Source organism: Peromyscus leucopus, chromosome 12, assembly GCF_004664715.2.
Source record: "Peromyscus leucopus breed LL Stock chromosome 12, UCI_PerLeu_2.1, whole genome shotgun sequence".
NCBI classification, from domain to species: Eukaryota; Metazoa; Chordata; class Mammalia; order Rodentia; family Cricetidae; genus Peromyscus; species Peromyscus leucopus.
This window is the reverse complement of record NC_051073.1, coordinates 6005590-6023211: the sequence shown is the minus strand read 5'-3', so window position 1 is coordinate 6023211 and position 17622 is coordinate 6005590. Positions and strand designations below refer to the sequence as shown.

Sequence of the window (17622 nt, the reverse complement as noted above, 5' to 3'; positions counted from 1 at the left end):
TGTGCTAGGACCTGGGTGCTGGTCAGGTTGCTTATTTGCCATGCACAGAGGTTTCGGCCCCGGCGTCACAGAAGAAACAGCGGTACGAAGTGAGAAGACCTCCATGGCTTTGGGCCACCCTACCCTGGCTGTGCACGGATCCCTCTGGAGAGGGGAGCTGGCTCACCCACTGAGTGCAGTGGGCAGTGGCCGTGGCCTGCCTGCTTGCCTGGGCTCCCGAGAAGGGTTCTGGAACATTCTGTCTTAGCAGCTGCTTTCAGACTTGGGCCTGACAGAGCCCCTAAGGAGGGGTTCTGTCTGTTACCACCAGGGAGACAGAGGCTCAGGCCCTGGGTTCGGGAGGCCTTGTGACCACACCAAACGTCCGCCACTCGAGTGGCTGAAGAGCTGAGTTTCCCGGGCTTTCCCCACACACGTGCTTTGCTGTCATTTCAATTAGGAAGTTTATTTATTTATTTATTTTTTCCCCCATTGTTCTTTGTACATCCAGGGTAACAGAAACATCCAACAGTTCATTTGGAGATTTTTCTTTTTCTTTCTTTTTTTGCACATTCATTCCTCCTAGAACATAAAGTGAACTTAAAAAAAAAATTGGAACCATGCTGTTTATTAGCTGTTTATAAAAGTGAATAAGAAGTTGCTTGTTCTTTTAAGTCTAAAATAAACAAGTGGAGAGAAGCATTTTTCTTCTACAATATTTAGCGAACATAAGAAAAAGTCCTTAGAAACGCACACAAAAAGTGAAAAAAGTTATTACAGGCATTAACAATATTTTATAATGAAGCTTGAAATCTATTTACATACATAAATACAATTGAGTTTATTGATACAATTTCTTCTGAAGGATTTAAAAAAAAAAAAAAAAAGACAAATGATCAGCTTTGCCAATACTGACCTGGCAGAAAAAAAGAAGGCATCCCAACAAGGAACCAACCAACCAACCAGTAACCAACTAACCAACCAACAAGTAACCAACCAACAGACCGAAATCCCCCAATAAATGTATACCGTAAACAAAAGGCATCTTGTTCAGATGTGGAAAAAAATATATTCTGAAATTGTTGTCAAGCCATTTATTTTCATGTATAAAAGACCCTAAACATCGCATGCCTCCCCCCACAAACAAAATTAAAAGAACCAAAAAAACCCTATCAAAACCAGAAAAACCCTAGGACTGAGTGTCCCAGGGAAAAAGGTATTTCAAGAAAGAAATCTGCAGTCATCGACTGCAGGCCGTTGAGGGAAACCGTTTATCCCTTGCCAATCTGAGCATCTGTCTGGTACACAGGGCACTTGGGCCCCGGTGCAGCTGCTCAGCCATGGACGGTGGCTTTCCGAGGATTCTGCTGCCGGATCTGAACAGCATGCAGATCGGAAAAGTGCCTCTGTTCTGCTGGAAGAAACTCATGAGCAAGAGAATGGCTGACTCGCCCGCTTCTTTATGCAAACGGAGAACTGGAACTGGACCATCTGTGTTCTGGACACTTGGTATGGGGTAGGGTGTGTGTGTGTGTGTGTGAGAGAGAGAGAGACAGACAGAGACAGAGTCAGAGAGATATGCCTCCTAGAAAGTATGCAGGAGGGAGAAGGTGGAGTTTGGAGAAGGGAGAAGAAAAGAGAAGAGAGATTGGAGGACACAGAAGGTGAGAAAAGCAGAAGGAGCCAAAATGTGTGTTAAAATCATAAATAGGGGCTTGAATGAGCAGTAGAAACGGCTTATTCCAGTTTTCTTTCCCTGGACCAGTACCCCAAACAGCTCCACTTAGCTCAAGATTGGCTTATGGGTCTTACCTGAAGACAGTGAATGAAGTCACCTTGAGGCACCTGAAGTCAGTGAATATAATTTCTCAGGAGAAAAATATATCTCCAAGACAATGAGTGCCTGATTGATTTTTTTTTTCTTTTCTGAAATGAGTAAATACTGTGAATGCTGGTGAGCATTAGGAAGCACTGGACGGCTAACCAGGCCATCCACAACAAAAGTGACAAGTCGTGATGCATGGTCTCCAGGGCAAAGATTTGAAGTGTGGGATTATCTGGTTCTTCTCATAGGGCTAGAGTGCCTCCAGGTATCAGAATTAATATTAAAAAATATAAATCTCCTTCCTTTGTCATTTTCTTAGGCCAGATATGGCAACCTATGCTAAAAAGAACATCTACTTTTGGAGAAGTAAACTAATGGTCCTTTTCAGAAATTAAAACTTTATTTTTATGACAATTGAGGAAGCATAGCTGTACAATGTACTGTGGAATAACTAGTGAAGCTGAGTGGTGGAGGAAGTTATGTCCGTTATGAAAATCTAGCCGGGTTTCTCCGAGATCCCCTGGAGCTCTTCTCCAGATAGGAACAGCCTGATAGCACAGGCTGACCTCTTCCCAAAGTGCTGCTGCTCTGTGTAAAACAAAGAATCAATATATATATATAGATATAGATATAGATAACTCAAAAACAAGTTGTATTTTTTTAAATAAGTCCAGCTGTTTTTGCTGCCTGCAGCCAAAGATCTAATCTGAATGCTTAAATTTATAAAATAATAATAATAAAAAATCCAACACTGTTCTGAAGTCCTGCTTTCAAACTCTCTTCAGAATTGACCTGACATCATTTCAACTAATTTAAGAGGTACATTAAGAACAGCCAGATCATTTTGAGCACACACTCGTCAAAATCAGCAGTTAGGATTTCTAAGTTGCAGAACAACTGAATTTTGACCAAGCCCTCCACTATTGACGACAGTGCCATTACAGTTACAGTGACTGTGATTTACATGTGAACCGTAGCATGGACTGCAGAGACGTGACGCTTAGCATGCCGGTGCACTGATAAAGTGCTCGCACCCCAAAGGTTGGGGGCTCGGCCTGGGCTGGTGGAAGCAGCCCAGAGATGCGGCTGGTGAGTGAGCGGCTTCCGGTCAACGTCCTGCAAGGGTTGACAGGGTATCATCTCTCACAACCAATCCTACTAAGGTAGGCAGAGGGAAACTGGTTCCTTCAGGCTTTGGGGGTACACTCTCTCAGCCACCGGGCCTCAAAGGCACCTGGTGTTACCCCTTCTATTTGGATCTTTGGGGGTATAGCCACGAGTTTTGGTTTTCATCGATGAACAGAAACTATTAATGGGAGGAAATTAAAAGATCACATTCACTCATTTGGGGCCCAACAGCTTACCTCAGTGAGTCCTGTTATAAAGTTGCCTGAATCAGAAGGCCTGGGGGCAAGCATACCTCTGGGCCGAAATAAAATCTTCTTCAGAGCTATATTCATTGGCACCTCTCTGAACCCTTTGGAGGGCAGTTTTACCTTTCTTTTGGAAGGGAAGGAGCCAGGTATGAGGCCCTTTGTTGAGCCTGGCAGAAAATTTTGTACTTCTCATCCTTGGAGTGACCCTCAGTGTCTAAAATCCAATTGAAAACATGGCTGCATTAGCTACCGACTTGTTTGAATAACATAAAAGGGAGTTTAATGTAAACAATATCTCTAGGTAACTAAGCAATCACATAACCCATCCATTTTTTTTTTCCAGCCATCTTCAATGCAATAACATTTAACTTTGGCTATTATAAAGAAAAATGTAGTACTTGATATTTTTTCTTAATATAAGTACATTTAAATAATTAAAAAAGTATCAACACATACGTAAATGTTCAAACATCAAGATACATAAATATCTAGGGATTTCTTTGTGGAAATACAGTAGTTAAAAAATGACCCAAAGCTGTAGCTGTCTCTTAAAAAAAAAAAAAAAAAAAAAAAAAAACAAAAAAAACAAAAATCCCAGCTACAGGAAAAGTTCAAAAGTTAAATAAAACGTACAGAGAAGGGAATCGTATTTCTTTCAGTTGGTCAAAGGCAGAAAGAAGCAAGCTCAAATCTATACATATTTAAAAATAACGACCACCCAGATGCAAACACACATTTTTTTGTTTTTGTTGCAATTGATAAGGTGTGGAAAAGAAAAGTCCGACATAAGAAATAGATGCCAAACAGGATGAGCTACGTCTTCCTCGCCCCGAACCAAAAAATAAAAAATTAAAAAAAAAATAAAAATAAAATGAAAATCCCACACTCTTTGGAATAAACAACTTGGTTAAAAAGTGAAGTCAAGGGTATAAAATCTTTCTTTTATTCACAGCATTGCTAAATCAGAAGCATTCACAGTTTCCCTCCGGGAATCTTCCTGTTGGCCTCCGAGGGCCCTCCTGGCGGGGGTCTGTGCATGGACGGCAGGTGCAGCCGGGCTCAGTCCCTCCTGGGCGGGCGCTCAGTAGGGCCGCCACACCGCCTCCTCCAGGCGCGCGGGCGGCATGTTGGTGGGCGAGTTGCTGTGGCTGCCCTCGGTCTCCACCACGTCGCTCTGGCTGGGGAGGCTGGGGTTGAGCAGCGCGGCGCCGGTGGATGCGTTGGTGCAGGGCGGCAGGATGCGCGGGGGCGATCGCTCGCCGCCCACCATGGAGAACTGGTAGGAGCCGGCGGAGGCGCCGTAGTACAGGTGGTAGGAGGGCGAGCTGGTCTGGAAGGGCCCGGCCTGTGCCTGCGAGGAGCCGGGGTAGGGCGGCGGCAGGTAGGTGTGGTAGCGAGAGGCCGAGCTCATGGCCGACATGCCGATGCCGATGCCCGACGTGACGGGCGGAGAGTAGGTGAAGGCGCCGGGGTAGTGCATGCGCGGGTCGGAGATGGACGGCAGCGTGGGGAACTGGCGCGGGTCGCCGAAGGCGGTCAGGTCCGGGGCCGCTGTGGGTGGGTGGAAGAGATGGTGTGAGTGTGTGGTCTGAGAGGCAAAGGCTTCCCTCTCTGCCAGAGTGCTACCGCCCAGGGCACACAGGACTGCCCAGAGTGCTCCTGCCCACAGAGGGGGAAATCACAGAGAGTGCTCCTGCCCAGGACACACGGGACTGCCCAGAGTGCTCCTCCCCACGGAGGGGGAAATCACAGAGAGTGCTCCTGCCCAGGACACACGGGACTGCCCAGAGTGCTCCTCCCCACGGAGGGGGGAATCACAGAGAGTGCTCCTGCCCAGGACACACGGGACTACCCAGAGTGCTCCTGCCCAGGACACACGGGACTACCCAGAGTGCTCCTGCCCAGGACACACGGGACTACCCAGAGTGCTCCTGCCCAGGACACACAGGACTGCCCAGAGTGCTCCTGCCCAGGACACACGGGACTGCCCAGAGTGCTCCTCCCCACGGAGGGGGAAATCACGAGAGTGCTCTGCCCAGGACACACGGGACTGCCCAGAGTGCTCCTGCCCAGGACACACGGGACTGCCCAGAGTGCTCCTGCCCAGGACACACAGGACTGCCCAGAGTGCTCCTTCCCACAGAGGGGGATCACCGAGAGTGCTCTGCCCAGGACACACAGGACTGCCCAGAGTGCTCCTCCCCACGGAGGGGGGAATCACAGAGAGTGCTCCTGCCCAGGACACACGGGACTACCCAGAGTGCTCCTGCCCAGGACACACGGGACTACCCAGAGTGCTCCTGCCCAGGACACACGGGACTACCCAGAGTGCTCCTCCCCACGGAGGGGGGAATCACAGAGAGTGCTCCTGCCCAGGACACACAGGACTGCCCAGAGTGCTCCTCCCCACAGAGGGGGGATCCTAAGAAACAGGGCTACTTGGCAAGAAGTGAGTTTCACCCAGCATGCTGTCATAAATAGTGTGAGGACACAGAGTGATGGCAGGCATTTTGTAGGGGGTCGTGCATTGGCCTGTGACATGTGTCATGGCATGGTGTAGCATATGTATTGTATAAGTACTAAATGTCACACACACACACACAGACACACACACACACAGACACACACATACACACACACACACACACAGACACACACACACACACACACACACACACACACACACACACACACACACGGTACTGCAATGTAATGTTTACAATATGCGTAAATGTTAAAGTCCCAGGTTGGCAAACAGTAGCCCATCAGTCAAAACTGGCTAGAGGGAATTTTGTGTGTCCTAGGAATTAAAAATGGGTTTTACATTTTTGAATAGTTGTGAAACGTAAAAACAAAACCACAAAATTTTTGATTCTATTTTGATTTTTGAGACACTGCCTCAGCCTGTAGCATGGGGGTAGGGTGGGGGATGGGGTGTGGGGGGGGGGTGGGGTGGGGGGATGGGGTGGGGGATGGGGTGTGTGTGTGGGTGGGGGGCTGTGAATCCTTCACCTGTGCTCCCACTCCTCTTAAGTGACCAGGACAACAGAGCTCTCAAAGTTAACCATTTCTCTTTGGCCCTTCACTGAAAAAAAAAAAAAAGCCTATCCTATACTTATATTAAAATATTAATACTGATTAATATAATGCTAATATAACCAGTACATTGGCATAACAACATTAATATAACAATATATAGTGACATAACATTACAGCAATTGAGGTAATGGATGCACTTATATGTTACTAATAGAATATTAATACAACAACAGTGTTACGTTGCATACAGTATTCAGGTTGGACAATAGAAAACTGTCGTTTTTTGTAGGCTCTGAGCCTTTGAAGGTTGGCTAATTTCCCGTTATTTGACACGATGCACACTGTGGCAGTGACTGCGGATGTTGGTGATTGGCATACCCCTTGTCTCTGCATCTGCCTTCTGACATGTTCCACATCTGTGTGGCAATGGACACATGAGCTCATGTCTTCACCTAAGATGTGCTTCACTGTTTTCTATTTTATTTTTTGATTATGCTTATGTGTGTGAGGCTGTGTGCATGTGTGCATGCAGTACCCGCAGAGGCCGGAAGAGGGTGCCGAGTTCGCTGGAGCTGGAGTGACCCATGGTTGTGAGCCAATGTGCGTGAGAGCTGGGAGTCGGACTCGGGTCCTCTGAAAGAGCAGTGTGTGCTCTTAACCATCCAGCCGTCTCTCCAGCTGCCGCTCTACCAGTTTTACAAATGGATGTAAGAACTCGGTGTACCAGCGTTTTGTACATGCTGGAATCTCCTTACAAGATTCGTTTTGTTGGGAATGAGTTTACATTCATGCCATTGGCTGTCCTCCCGGGGTTCACCCGGTCCCCCTGCATTTCTCTCACGTGCATGCGGCCTTTAACGCAGACCTTGAATGAGGCCAGCATGGTCCCCTTGCAGACCAGTTTACCAAAAGTGGCCCAGCCGGCACCTTTGTCCATCCTATTTCTAGTGGGTGGTTGGGTGCTGACTTACTCCCTGAGACTTGTTTGGCAACATCTAGGTCCTTTACCCACTAGATGCCAGTAACGTCACCACCCCAACTGTGACATCCGAAAATATCTCCAGACATTGCCAAACTCCCTAGGAATGGGTGGAGGGGGACGCACACCTGCCCCCTGCCGAGAGCCGCCACTGTGAATAGAAAGGTGTTGTGGGTAGCTCGTGTCCCTCAGAGTGAGAGGCGCCACGCCCACACCTCCCACACCAGGAAAACAGCAGAGGCAAGAACTAAACGCTCAGAACGTTAAATCGTCAAATTAACGTACAGATTGACTTGAAGCTCTGGTGGCATGTGGTCTGGGCCCTTTTGAGTCCAGTCTGCTAGAGAGAAACTTGAGGGGGCCTAAAAGCTTCCTTTGAAAGGAAAACTCCCCGGGTGGATTAATCTGGTTTTGGAAGGCATGGGCTGTGATCCACTTCCTTCTATTCCGAGCCTATTATTCCAACTCGAGAGCTGGTGTTTGTGTTCTCTGTGTTTCTCCCTCTCCCTCTCCCTCTCTCTCTCCCTCTCAATAATCTTTTATTGCTCTAACACAATTTTACAAAAGGAACTCTTGTGTACATTTGGGGTGAATGTGAGGGAAATAGACTCCTCATCAGAGAGGTAATTAGGGTTTATAGGAACAGCCGGAGTCTGTAGCAAATCCCCCTGCTAATGAGGAAACCAGGAGTCTGACTTGCAAACAAACACCCCTGTTAATGTTTTCAAAGCCAGTCAGACATGTGGGCAGGGAGAAGGCTGTAAAGGGACAGCGGTTCTGGGGCTGGCCTGGCTCAGCCGCCCTCTAGCGCCTTCCACAGCCAGGCCACACCTCATTCCACAGGGCTCATCCCTGCCCCCTCGCTGGGGCCCTCAGTGAGCAAGCTCCATGTCACTTGTTTTGCTTACACGGAGAGCCGTGACATGTTTGAGTTAACAGGAAGTTTTACTCCATTCCCCCCCCATCCCCCCAGTTAGATTTATACAGTCGAGGGAGAAGCCAGGCAGGAGGGAGGGCGGGAGGGGGGAGGGAGGGCATGAGGCAAACACAATCTGTTGGTTGTCATCTGATGCAAAGCTCTGGACACAAACAAATGACTCTGCCCACCATCCCCTCTTGCTTCATCTGCCCTGAGACAAAAAGGTGAATCCACTGGAAAGAATGAATGAAAGGTCACCCTGTTTCACGGCCATGCCCGAACACGCTCTGCCAGTCCGTTCCAATCAGTACACGGTAATGTGGTGATGGTACCAAGTTACCGGAATCCCGAGTGAGTCTGTGATTTGTCATGGGCATAAGCACACGAGTGATGTTACAGTCTCAGCTGCGGGGGGGCAGAGTCCACTGAAGATCTGAGAGAACTGGTGGTGTCTTTGGACAGAAGGTCAAGTTCTCTCCCCTCCCTCTTTCTCCTCCCTTCCTCTTCCCTCTGTCCCTCCCTGCCTCATTTTTACAGTTTGTAATAAAAAAAAAAAAAAGACTTAGGTCCTCTAGATATGTTCAAATTCAAGTGGTCTATTCAAATGCTTGATTTCTTTCACAAATACGGTGTTCAATTATGTGTTGGGGTGTGTGTGTGTGTGTGTGTGTGTGTGTGTGTGTGTGTGTGTGTATGTAGTGCAGTGTGCTTATGGACACTGGAGGAAGAAGTCAGATGCCCCTGGAGCTGGAATTATGCAGCTGTGGGCCAGCTAATGTGGGGCCTGGGAACTGAACCCAGGTCCCCTGGAAGAGAAGCAAAGGCCCTAACCATTGAGCCATCTCTTCAGCTCCACCTGTTCTCATTTTGAAATCTGGCCTATCCTCTCCTGTTACAAGTCACAGTCACAGAATTTACCGATCATCACACCATGGCTCCTCTGTCCTCTTGGCTGGTCTACCCCCACTTGGGGAGCAAACGTGACCGCCCTGCCCTCCCCCCTCCAGCTCTTCATTGGGAAATTTAAAAAATAGGAAGTCTGAGGATTAGAAGGTTCAGGTGTTTTCACTGGAAGTATTTCGACGGGTGCTAAATATCTGCCATGACAGAGCCAGTCTTGGCTCCACAGCCCGACATGATGAAAGCAGCCCCACGCCAGGCCCCTCCCACTGCCCCCAAGGATTAAACAACCTGAGCAGAACCTGAGCAGATAATGGCTGCCTTAAAAGGATCTTCTGCATGACTCAGATGAATGCACGCTGTCTGTCGCCCAGGTTGGCAGCTAAACATTAATTAACAAAAAGAAAAAGATGGGGGAAAAAAAGAAAAAAAGAAGAAGAAGAAGAAAGGTAAACCTCATGTGACAGCTCCTTTCAGACAAGGGGTGGAGTCTGGTCTTCCAGGGACAGACAGACAGAGTCCAAGTGTGCAGGAGAGGAAGGCTGGCTGGGGCTGAGGGTTGTTGATTGGTGCGATTAAAAGGTTCATCAGCCGCGGAGAGGTCAAGTTGGAAAAGCCTTGGGCGGGGGGTGGGGGGTAGGGGAGTGGGGGGGGCTGGGCTCTTCCTTTCAAGGATCCCAGCCTCCTGCCCCTGCCCGGCTTATGACAACACTCTCTGGGCCGGCAAGGCCTGCACTCAGGGCTTGATTTCTAGAGGGAGCTCCAGCCAAGCTGAAACTCACTCTCCCGGGCCTGTTCTCTGCCACCCATGAAAGCTTGCTTGTTATTCTCTGGTCTTCCCTACTGGACAGCAGAGGTCACTTTGGGGTCCTGACATGGTTTTTTCTCTCTCACATTCCTGTGCCATAAAGTACCCTTCTTTCTAGCTTGCGTTGAAGTCCACATTATTAGGAACACAGCTGTGATTTGGATGTGTTACTTATTTTATTTGGGGTGATGGCAGCCCTGATAGATCGCCCACTCCATAGTGAATGGGGACCCTACACCCATGTGTGTGTATACGGGCAGGGCCGACTGGACGTAATTAATAAAAAACAAGTTAAAAATTTTCAAAGGACGTGAAGTTTTGAGGGAGATGCTGTGCGGGAATGGAAGGGGAGGGATGGGGGAGTGGATATGATCAAATGTGTCACACTGACTGACGTATGTAATTCTCCAGGAGTAAATAAAAAGTATTGAAGGCCCTCTTACATGTGATCACTGGTCAGCTGGAGGAGCTGGCCCTAGGTGTCCATTCTGGGCGGTGACCAAGCTAAAAGACTCACGTAATAAATTTCCAGGGACAAACCCACACTGGGGACGTTTCCGAGGAAAACGGTAAGTGTTTGAGATATAGGCTGTAGCCAGTGGGCAGGGCAGCGCCACTGAGAGAGGAATCTGCGAAGGCTGACAGATGCTGCTGGGATCAGACTGTCCCTCAGGGGACAGGCTTTCACACACAGCCAGCTGAGCAAATGCCATAATTCCTATGTTACCCTCTTAATTCCTTAGCCCATCGGCTCCCGTGGGAATGCTGGCACTGATGGCCTAAAGTCAGGTGAAAACCGAATGAGTCAGCTGGCTTTTGTAGTCCATAAAGTGCCCAGGGCTGGTTGACGCTGAAGGTCCTCACTGCTCCCAGCCGACACAAGTGGCGGTGTCTGGTGACAGTTTCTCTCTCTCTCTCTCTCTCTGTGTGTGTGTGTGTGTGTGTGTATGTGTGTGTATTCATTTATGAGTACCCTGTGTACAGGCACTTGTGCATGTGTGTGCACATGTGTGTGTAGAGACCAGAGGCCAGCCGTGGGCTTTGTTTCTCAGCAGTGGTCCAACTTTGTTTTTTTGAGGCAGGGCCTCTCCTTGGCCTGGAGCCCTCTGATTAAACTGTTCTGGATGCTCCCCTGTCTCTCTGTCCCTAGTGCTGGGATTAGAAGCCTGTGACACACACTTTGCTTTTATGCCTGTGTTCTGGGGAGTCACACTTGGGCCTCGTGTTTGAAAGGTAAGGAAGGGCCTCACCACAGAGCCATTTCTGCAGGGCAGGCTGGGACATTGGCTACTGGCATCTAGAGGTCAAGGGCGCTTCTAACTAATGTCTGGTGCACAGGACAGCCCCCTCCCCCCACCCCAGTAAATCACGATGCAGCCCCAATGCCAGTACCACTGCTGGGCGAAGAAGACAGGCTACACTAGCCGGGGGAGTTGGGGGAGTTGGGGGAGCCGCGATGGAGAAGCTGGCCCTCTGGTGGAATCTTAAGCAGCCCCGGTGGTTGTCTGGAAACAGTCTTTCACAACACTCAGGGCGGCAGTCCTGACCCCTCTGCCCTTCTGCCAGCCCCCCTCATCTGCTCTAATCTGCCTTCCAGAGCCCCAGAGCCCCAAAGCAAACCCCCCCTCCCCCAGCACACACACACACAAGTGCTGTCGGTCCGTCCCAGGCTTCCTGAGGGTGAAGCTCTCTGAAGTATTTCACAGTTTGGTTCGGCTCCAGTTTCAAAGCCCCAAACAGTAAGTTTCTTCTATTGCCTTCAACAAAGGAATTTTTCCCTGTAACTCTGATTTCCCTGCCCAGGAGCAAAGGTGAATGCCAAGCCCCAAGGGCCCATAGGTTAAATGACTAATATTTAATGAGCTCGTATTAACAACAATTATGCTAACCATGACACCTGAGCCTTCTACCTTGTTCCTAAGCCTCAGTCTGAACAGCTCTTAGCTGGAAATGTTTATCTTGGGGCATATTTGTTTCCTATTCCAATATGTACCCCATTGTGCTGTGCGAAGGAACCTCTGAAAATTCACCATGGCTGGGAAGAGCAGCCATGGTCTAGAATTCAGCTGGGATGTTTGCCACAGGTATAAAATCCTTTGGCCATTTTGACTCTTCAGAATAGCGGCCTTTGGCTGCCAACCTTCCCCAACAGACATGAGCAAACCCTAAATACTGAAGAGAAAAGTTAAGACACTTCTGCCTCCTCGTCTGTCACCTCTTAGCATGTGAAGAAAAACTAGTGCTCAGCATAGGATTCCTGCAGAGGCCAGGGACTTTGCCTTTGAACCCTGTTCTGGTCTGTATCCGGCCACCCCTTCCCTTCGTCTCTTTGGTTCTTCCAAACCTTCCCCTCCAGCCCCACTGCAGATACGTTCTCAGGTGGCTTACTTGAAAGTCGACTGGAAAGTTCTGCAGAGAGGCTCGTCATCCCGCTGGCACGTCCAGGCGAAATGGGTGTCGCCGGGTGGACAGAAGAGGTGGTGATGGACCCCAGGTACTGGTAAGACTGATCATAGGACCATGGCGGGGACGGCTGGATCTGCCTCGCGTCTGCAGAGAGACAGGGATGTTGGTAACAGACCGAGAGGGGTGGGGTTTTAAAATGAAAGCTCTTATAAGGATAATTATTAATCATTACTTAAGTAAGAATACGTGAATGTACATGGCTTGTTCATTTGTGGAATCCAAGTATCTGATGCCTCTGTGGTATGATAACTCTCCTTAAAGAGGAGCAGTTTGTGTTGGATTTGGGGAGATTTTTAATTTGGTAACTCTTGCTTCTACACATTTTTTTTTCACATTAATATTACAGGAAATTGTTTATTCTGGACACTAGTAGTACCCAATGACTTTACATTCCAAACACAATACATTCAGCTTTGCCAATAATTATAATGATCGTCACCAGAAACACTGGATAAGCTTAGATGGTCACCTACATTCAGGAAACACGAAGGATGAGGAGGGGATTTGGGGTATGAGGGAACCTTGCAAAAATATCCATGGGCTTCTAAATGTTTTCTACTTAAGCAAATACTATTCCCCTAAATGGTCACAGAAACAATAGCAGTGGTGATAATCACGTGATAAAAGAAAACACACCCACAGACACAAGAGCAGACAGTAAAGCACACTGGGAGTGAGCTGCTGTGGCCAGGCCACAGGCCCACCAGTGGTTGCTCAGTCAACCCAGGCAGCAGGGCGTCTTCAAGCTGGCGGGGCCTTTGCTAGTTTGTTCGTTTTGTTTTTGTTTAGTTTTTCAAGACAGGGTCTCCCTGCTCCCTCCTTCCCTCCTGCTGGTCCATTTCTTTCTTTTCTTGAGAACCAAAGAAAAACCCTGAAGAGTAAGTGCCACAGACCTGGTCGTTCCGGAACAAACACTGTAACTTGGAGTCTTTGGGATCTACTGGTAAAGGAAGCTCTTGATTTCCTACCACATGGTGGAGGATTGGAAGAGACGGCATGGAAAAGGAGCCGATGCCCATTAGACTTAGCAGACCGTGAGTGCTCCAGTGCAGGTGGAGCCTTGTGCAGTCTTACAGCTAACAGTGCAACAGGACTGGAGGGAGCAGAAACAACAGCTTGCCCTGCATCTCGAGTTACTTTTAAGTGTCTTGCTCCAGGTCCGTGTGTGGGACACCGGAAGCCCATGCACTCAAATATTTTCTACACGACATGCTTATATTCTCGCTACATACACTTACCAAATGAACATAGACTAGTCAAACATTTTAATCACTTAAAAAGCAAATAAAGGCGGTTCTAGAACTGTCACGAAGGCCTCCGGGGTGTGAACTGGGGGTAGTAATCCATGCCTTGTTGTGTAGACAGCCTAACACCCCTAGCCCCACATCTAAAACCACACTAAGCATAAAGTGTTGTGCCATGATTCATGCTCTGTCATGTTTTACTGTAGTGAAAAAGTCATGCTAGGCCTTTCTAAACTCGTAATTAAGCCATGCAAACGTTGCGTAATATTTCACAGCCTTTTAAAAATATGCTTTGGTAAAATGACCTTTATGATTCCAGCCCAAGTTCTGTGCTTTTTCTTCTTCTTTCTTTCTTTTTTTTTTTTAAACACAGGTTATGGATTTGGGGTCATCTTACTTTGCAGCGTTCAGTGGGGACAGGCTTTACAAACCCTAAAGCCATCAGCCCATCAGCCCTCCTTTCTCCCATCACAAGGAACCTCCTGGGGTCCTTTCCCAATGGCGGGCCAGTAGGTGGCGGCGGTGAGCCTCCCCTTGCAATTCAGGTTGTTTTCATTCTTTTGTATGAACCAAAACCAAAACAAACAACACCAAAAACACACCACCACCACCACCACCACACCACCACCACCACCAAAACAAACATAAAAGAGGCATGACAATACAATGCCATTCTGTGTTTTGTGTGAGAGTCTCTCTCTCTCTCTCTCTCTCTTCTCTCTCTCTCTCTCTCCCTCCCTCCCTCCCTCCCTCCCCCTTTTTTTTGGCTCTGATGGGAGTAGAGGTAGGGCCAACATGAACACAAGAAAGCCAGAACTGAAATAATCTTGTTTTTAGTTACCTAGCAGAAAAAAAAAAAAAAAAGTGAGCTCTAGGCCCATCTGTTTGGTGAGCGGTTCAGTAGGCCTGGATCAAACCTTCCTACTCCCCTCTGGAGTGAGATGGGTGATCTCTAAAACCATCCAGTGGTGACAGGGTCGGGTCCCCATTCAATACATCTAACTCAATATTTCACTGTTTAACTTATCTGCTGCAAGGGCCAGGGAGGAAGCAGGTAGGGTATGTGAGGTGAGGCGTGGTACTTATGTTCATAACGGCGTGGATTCTGGGAAGTGCTAGAAGGGATTAAATGGGAGTGATCCAGAAAAGGCCACGGGCTGAGAGAGTCACCGCCAGGCGTCCGCAAAGCCCAGGTGAAAACTTCATTCTTGAAGGAGTTGCCCCTGGTAAATCAATCCATCAAAGTGAACAAAAGTTTACTAAGCACCTGCCCCGTGCCAGGCTCGTGACAATGTGGTCAGTGAATGATGAATAAGAGCAATACGGCCCCTGTCCCACTGGGACCTACCAGGGAAAAGCGTCCAACTTTGCCATGCTTCCTCCTGCACTTGTCCCACACTGGGAGCAGCTTCATTCATGCATTCAGACGAACATTTGCATATTCATAGGCTGGTGAAATTATTCCCTGGCTCCTTCATTCATGTTTCCACAAACGGTTTTGCTGCACTAGGGCCCCTGTGTAGGGAATCACTAGGAAACGGTTTTATGGTCTCTACTTTCTAAGAGCTGCAGCCACTGGAGGATCTAAAGGTTGTCTAGAGACGGACTGCTAAATTACATGCCTATTTTGCAGTTGCAGGTGGCCATTTCCAAGGCAGAGGCAAGAACAGTGATGATGTTTGTGACGTGCCTGTAGGTCACATGTATGCTCTGCACTGGAGAGGAGCAGAGTAGGAAGGCATCAGACAGCAGCAGTTAAACAGATCTGGGCTTGAATTTTGCCTCTACCATGAACGAGCTTCAGCAAATCTCACGTTCTTCTGTCTACCAAGGGTAATATCAAGGAACGAGCAAGCCACGGAAAAGAAGACATGTCACCGTGTGTGCCCATCGTAAATGCTCAACTAGTCTGAGTGATTTCCATGATTGTATTGCTGAAGGAAATGCAATCCCGCTAAGAGTCTTGGCTGATGCTCGGTGGTAAGGCAACGCACACTTGCACTGGGGTGGGGCCCAGGGGATCCTGCGAACCCCAGGGGATCTGCCTTGCTTGGGGTTGAGGGTCTTGAGAAGAGTCAGGCTCTGGATGGCAAATGGTGAATGAGTAAGGAAGCTGGAATTCTGTGATATAGAGAAAGCAGTAATTCAGTATTTCAATCAGTTCTTGCTTCTGTTTTTAAAAGTTTGAGATTAAAAAATTTAAACTTGAACCTTCAGTATGCTGGTTGTGTGGTTGTTTTTTTTTTTTTTTTTTTTTTTTGGACAAATGGTTTTGATGAGATTACATGACCAAAGCCACTTCAAATAATGGATAAGAGGGGCTCCCTTTCATATTCCTGAACCCCACTCCCTTCCATTTGAAATGGAGGTCAAAGACAAGGGAGAAGGTAGGGAGACAGAACAAAGGTCCACGGCGTATTTCACTCAGAATGCTTTTAAGGCAACAACATCAAAACGTCTTTAGAGTCTATCATGACCCTATCAAATAATTCATATCAGCTTCTTCCACTTTCAGCACCAAAGCTTGAAGAGCTGAAGAGTTACCATCCTTGTCCTTAGAACAAGGAAAAAGCCGAACAGAAAATCTGTGACTTCCTGGATCTCCCAGGGAATTCTAGCAGTAAAGCAGGCCTCCACCCCAAAGTCCTGGGAGGCAGACAAGCATAGCAGACCACACCGAGGAAACAGAAGCTGATGGGAACACATCATGGGGATGTCCCATGTTGCTGAAAGCTGAATATAGGCCGATATGAGAATACAAGTCTGGAGAGCTACAGTCCTGCCCAGAAGGGATATGTTTGTGGTTCAGGAACTCCACTGGGTTCTCAGAGAATCCCATCTCACTGCAGACTATTGATCGGAGAGCTGTAGGGAGCAGAATGAGGCAGAGATCATGGGAAGCTCAAAGACACAAGGGGACAATAGCAAGGGCACTAGAGGAGCTAGAGTCCTTTGTCAACCACAGCTCTGCGGCCACTAAAACCAAACCAGCCTCTGCCTGCACGAGCGCAGGGGACAGGAACGCAGTTCTGTCTGTGCTGGTTCATGTTCTGGGGGCACACGCTCAGCTGTGAACAAATTACAAGACAGGGAAGAAATGGGCGGCCTAAAAAGACAAAGCAAGCCTTGCAAACAGACTCAGATATGACACAAATTCTAGAATTACCAGAGAGGGAATTTAAAATGGAAACTGTGAAATGAAAAACACTGTAAGAGAAACAGGAAGTATCTTATACTCGTTTTTGTTGACAAGCCATGGCTGAGGGAAGCCAGTGAACTTGAAGATGTGTCAATACCAACTTGTCAAACTAAAAGGTAAGGAGAAAAAAAAAAAAGAAAATAAAGAAAAAACACCAGAAAACTGTGGAATTGCTTCAAAAGGTATAACACACATGTGATTGGAATACACGGAGAGCACACATCTGATGCGAAGGACTGAGACATTTTAACAAACTACAGAGCTGTGGAGCTGGAACAGCGGAAAATCCAAGTGAAGGAAAGACTCTTTAAAGTAGCGTGATGGAGGGAGCGTCTGTATAGAGGGAAAGAGGGATGAAAATGATGTCAGATTCCCTTCATAAACCATGCAAGCACAAAGGGACTGAAGTGAAATCAAATGCTGAGATAAAATTCACCAACCTCGACTTTTATACACAGCAAAATTAGTCCTCAAATGTGAGGGGAAAATCATTACCTTAGTTGATGAAACTGAAATTGAAGTCAATCATCACTCACAGACATGTTTAAAAGGCCTCAGACAGAAAGAAAACGACACAGACCAGCAGCTTAGATCTACAGAGCAAAGGAGATCATCTTAGAAGGAAAAAACTAAAATGAAATCAATCCTTTCTTTATTCATAATGGATCTGAAAGATAACTGTTAAAGGTGACAATAGCCACAGTTTATTGGACCGTGACAATGTGGAGATCAAGGAAATGAACGCGGGTAATGACAGGAAAGAAGTGATATATAGGATCAGAGAGGTGGCGTAGGCCACCAAGCCCAACAGCCCGAGTGTGATCCTCAAGGTCCACATGGTGGAAGGAGAGAACCACTAACTCCTGCAAATTGTCCTCAGACCTCCAT

General features: G+C 47.7%; 1 protein-coding gene across 2 annotated transcripts in view; it reads right to left on the bottom strand.

Moving 5' to 3' along the window:
- Window positions 1-424: 424 nt before the first annotated feature.
- The window catches only part of Runx1 (RUNX family transcription factor 1), a 226834-nt gene continuing 209636 nt past the window's right edge, over window positions 425-17622 (bottom strand). For both annotated transcript variants that reach the window (XM_037209635.1, XM_028877065.2), the window contains 2 exons: window positions 12214-12375; window positions 425-4731 (listed from right to left, as the gene is read on the bottom strand). In XM_037209635.1, coding sequence (XP_037065530.1) covers window positions 4262-4731; window positions 12214-12375 — 632 coding nt within the window. In that variant the 3' untranslated portion in view covers window positions 425-4261. The remainder of the gene's footprint in view (window positions 4732-12213; window positions 12376-17622) is intronic.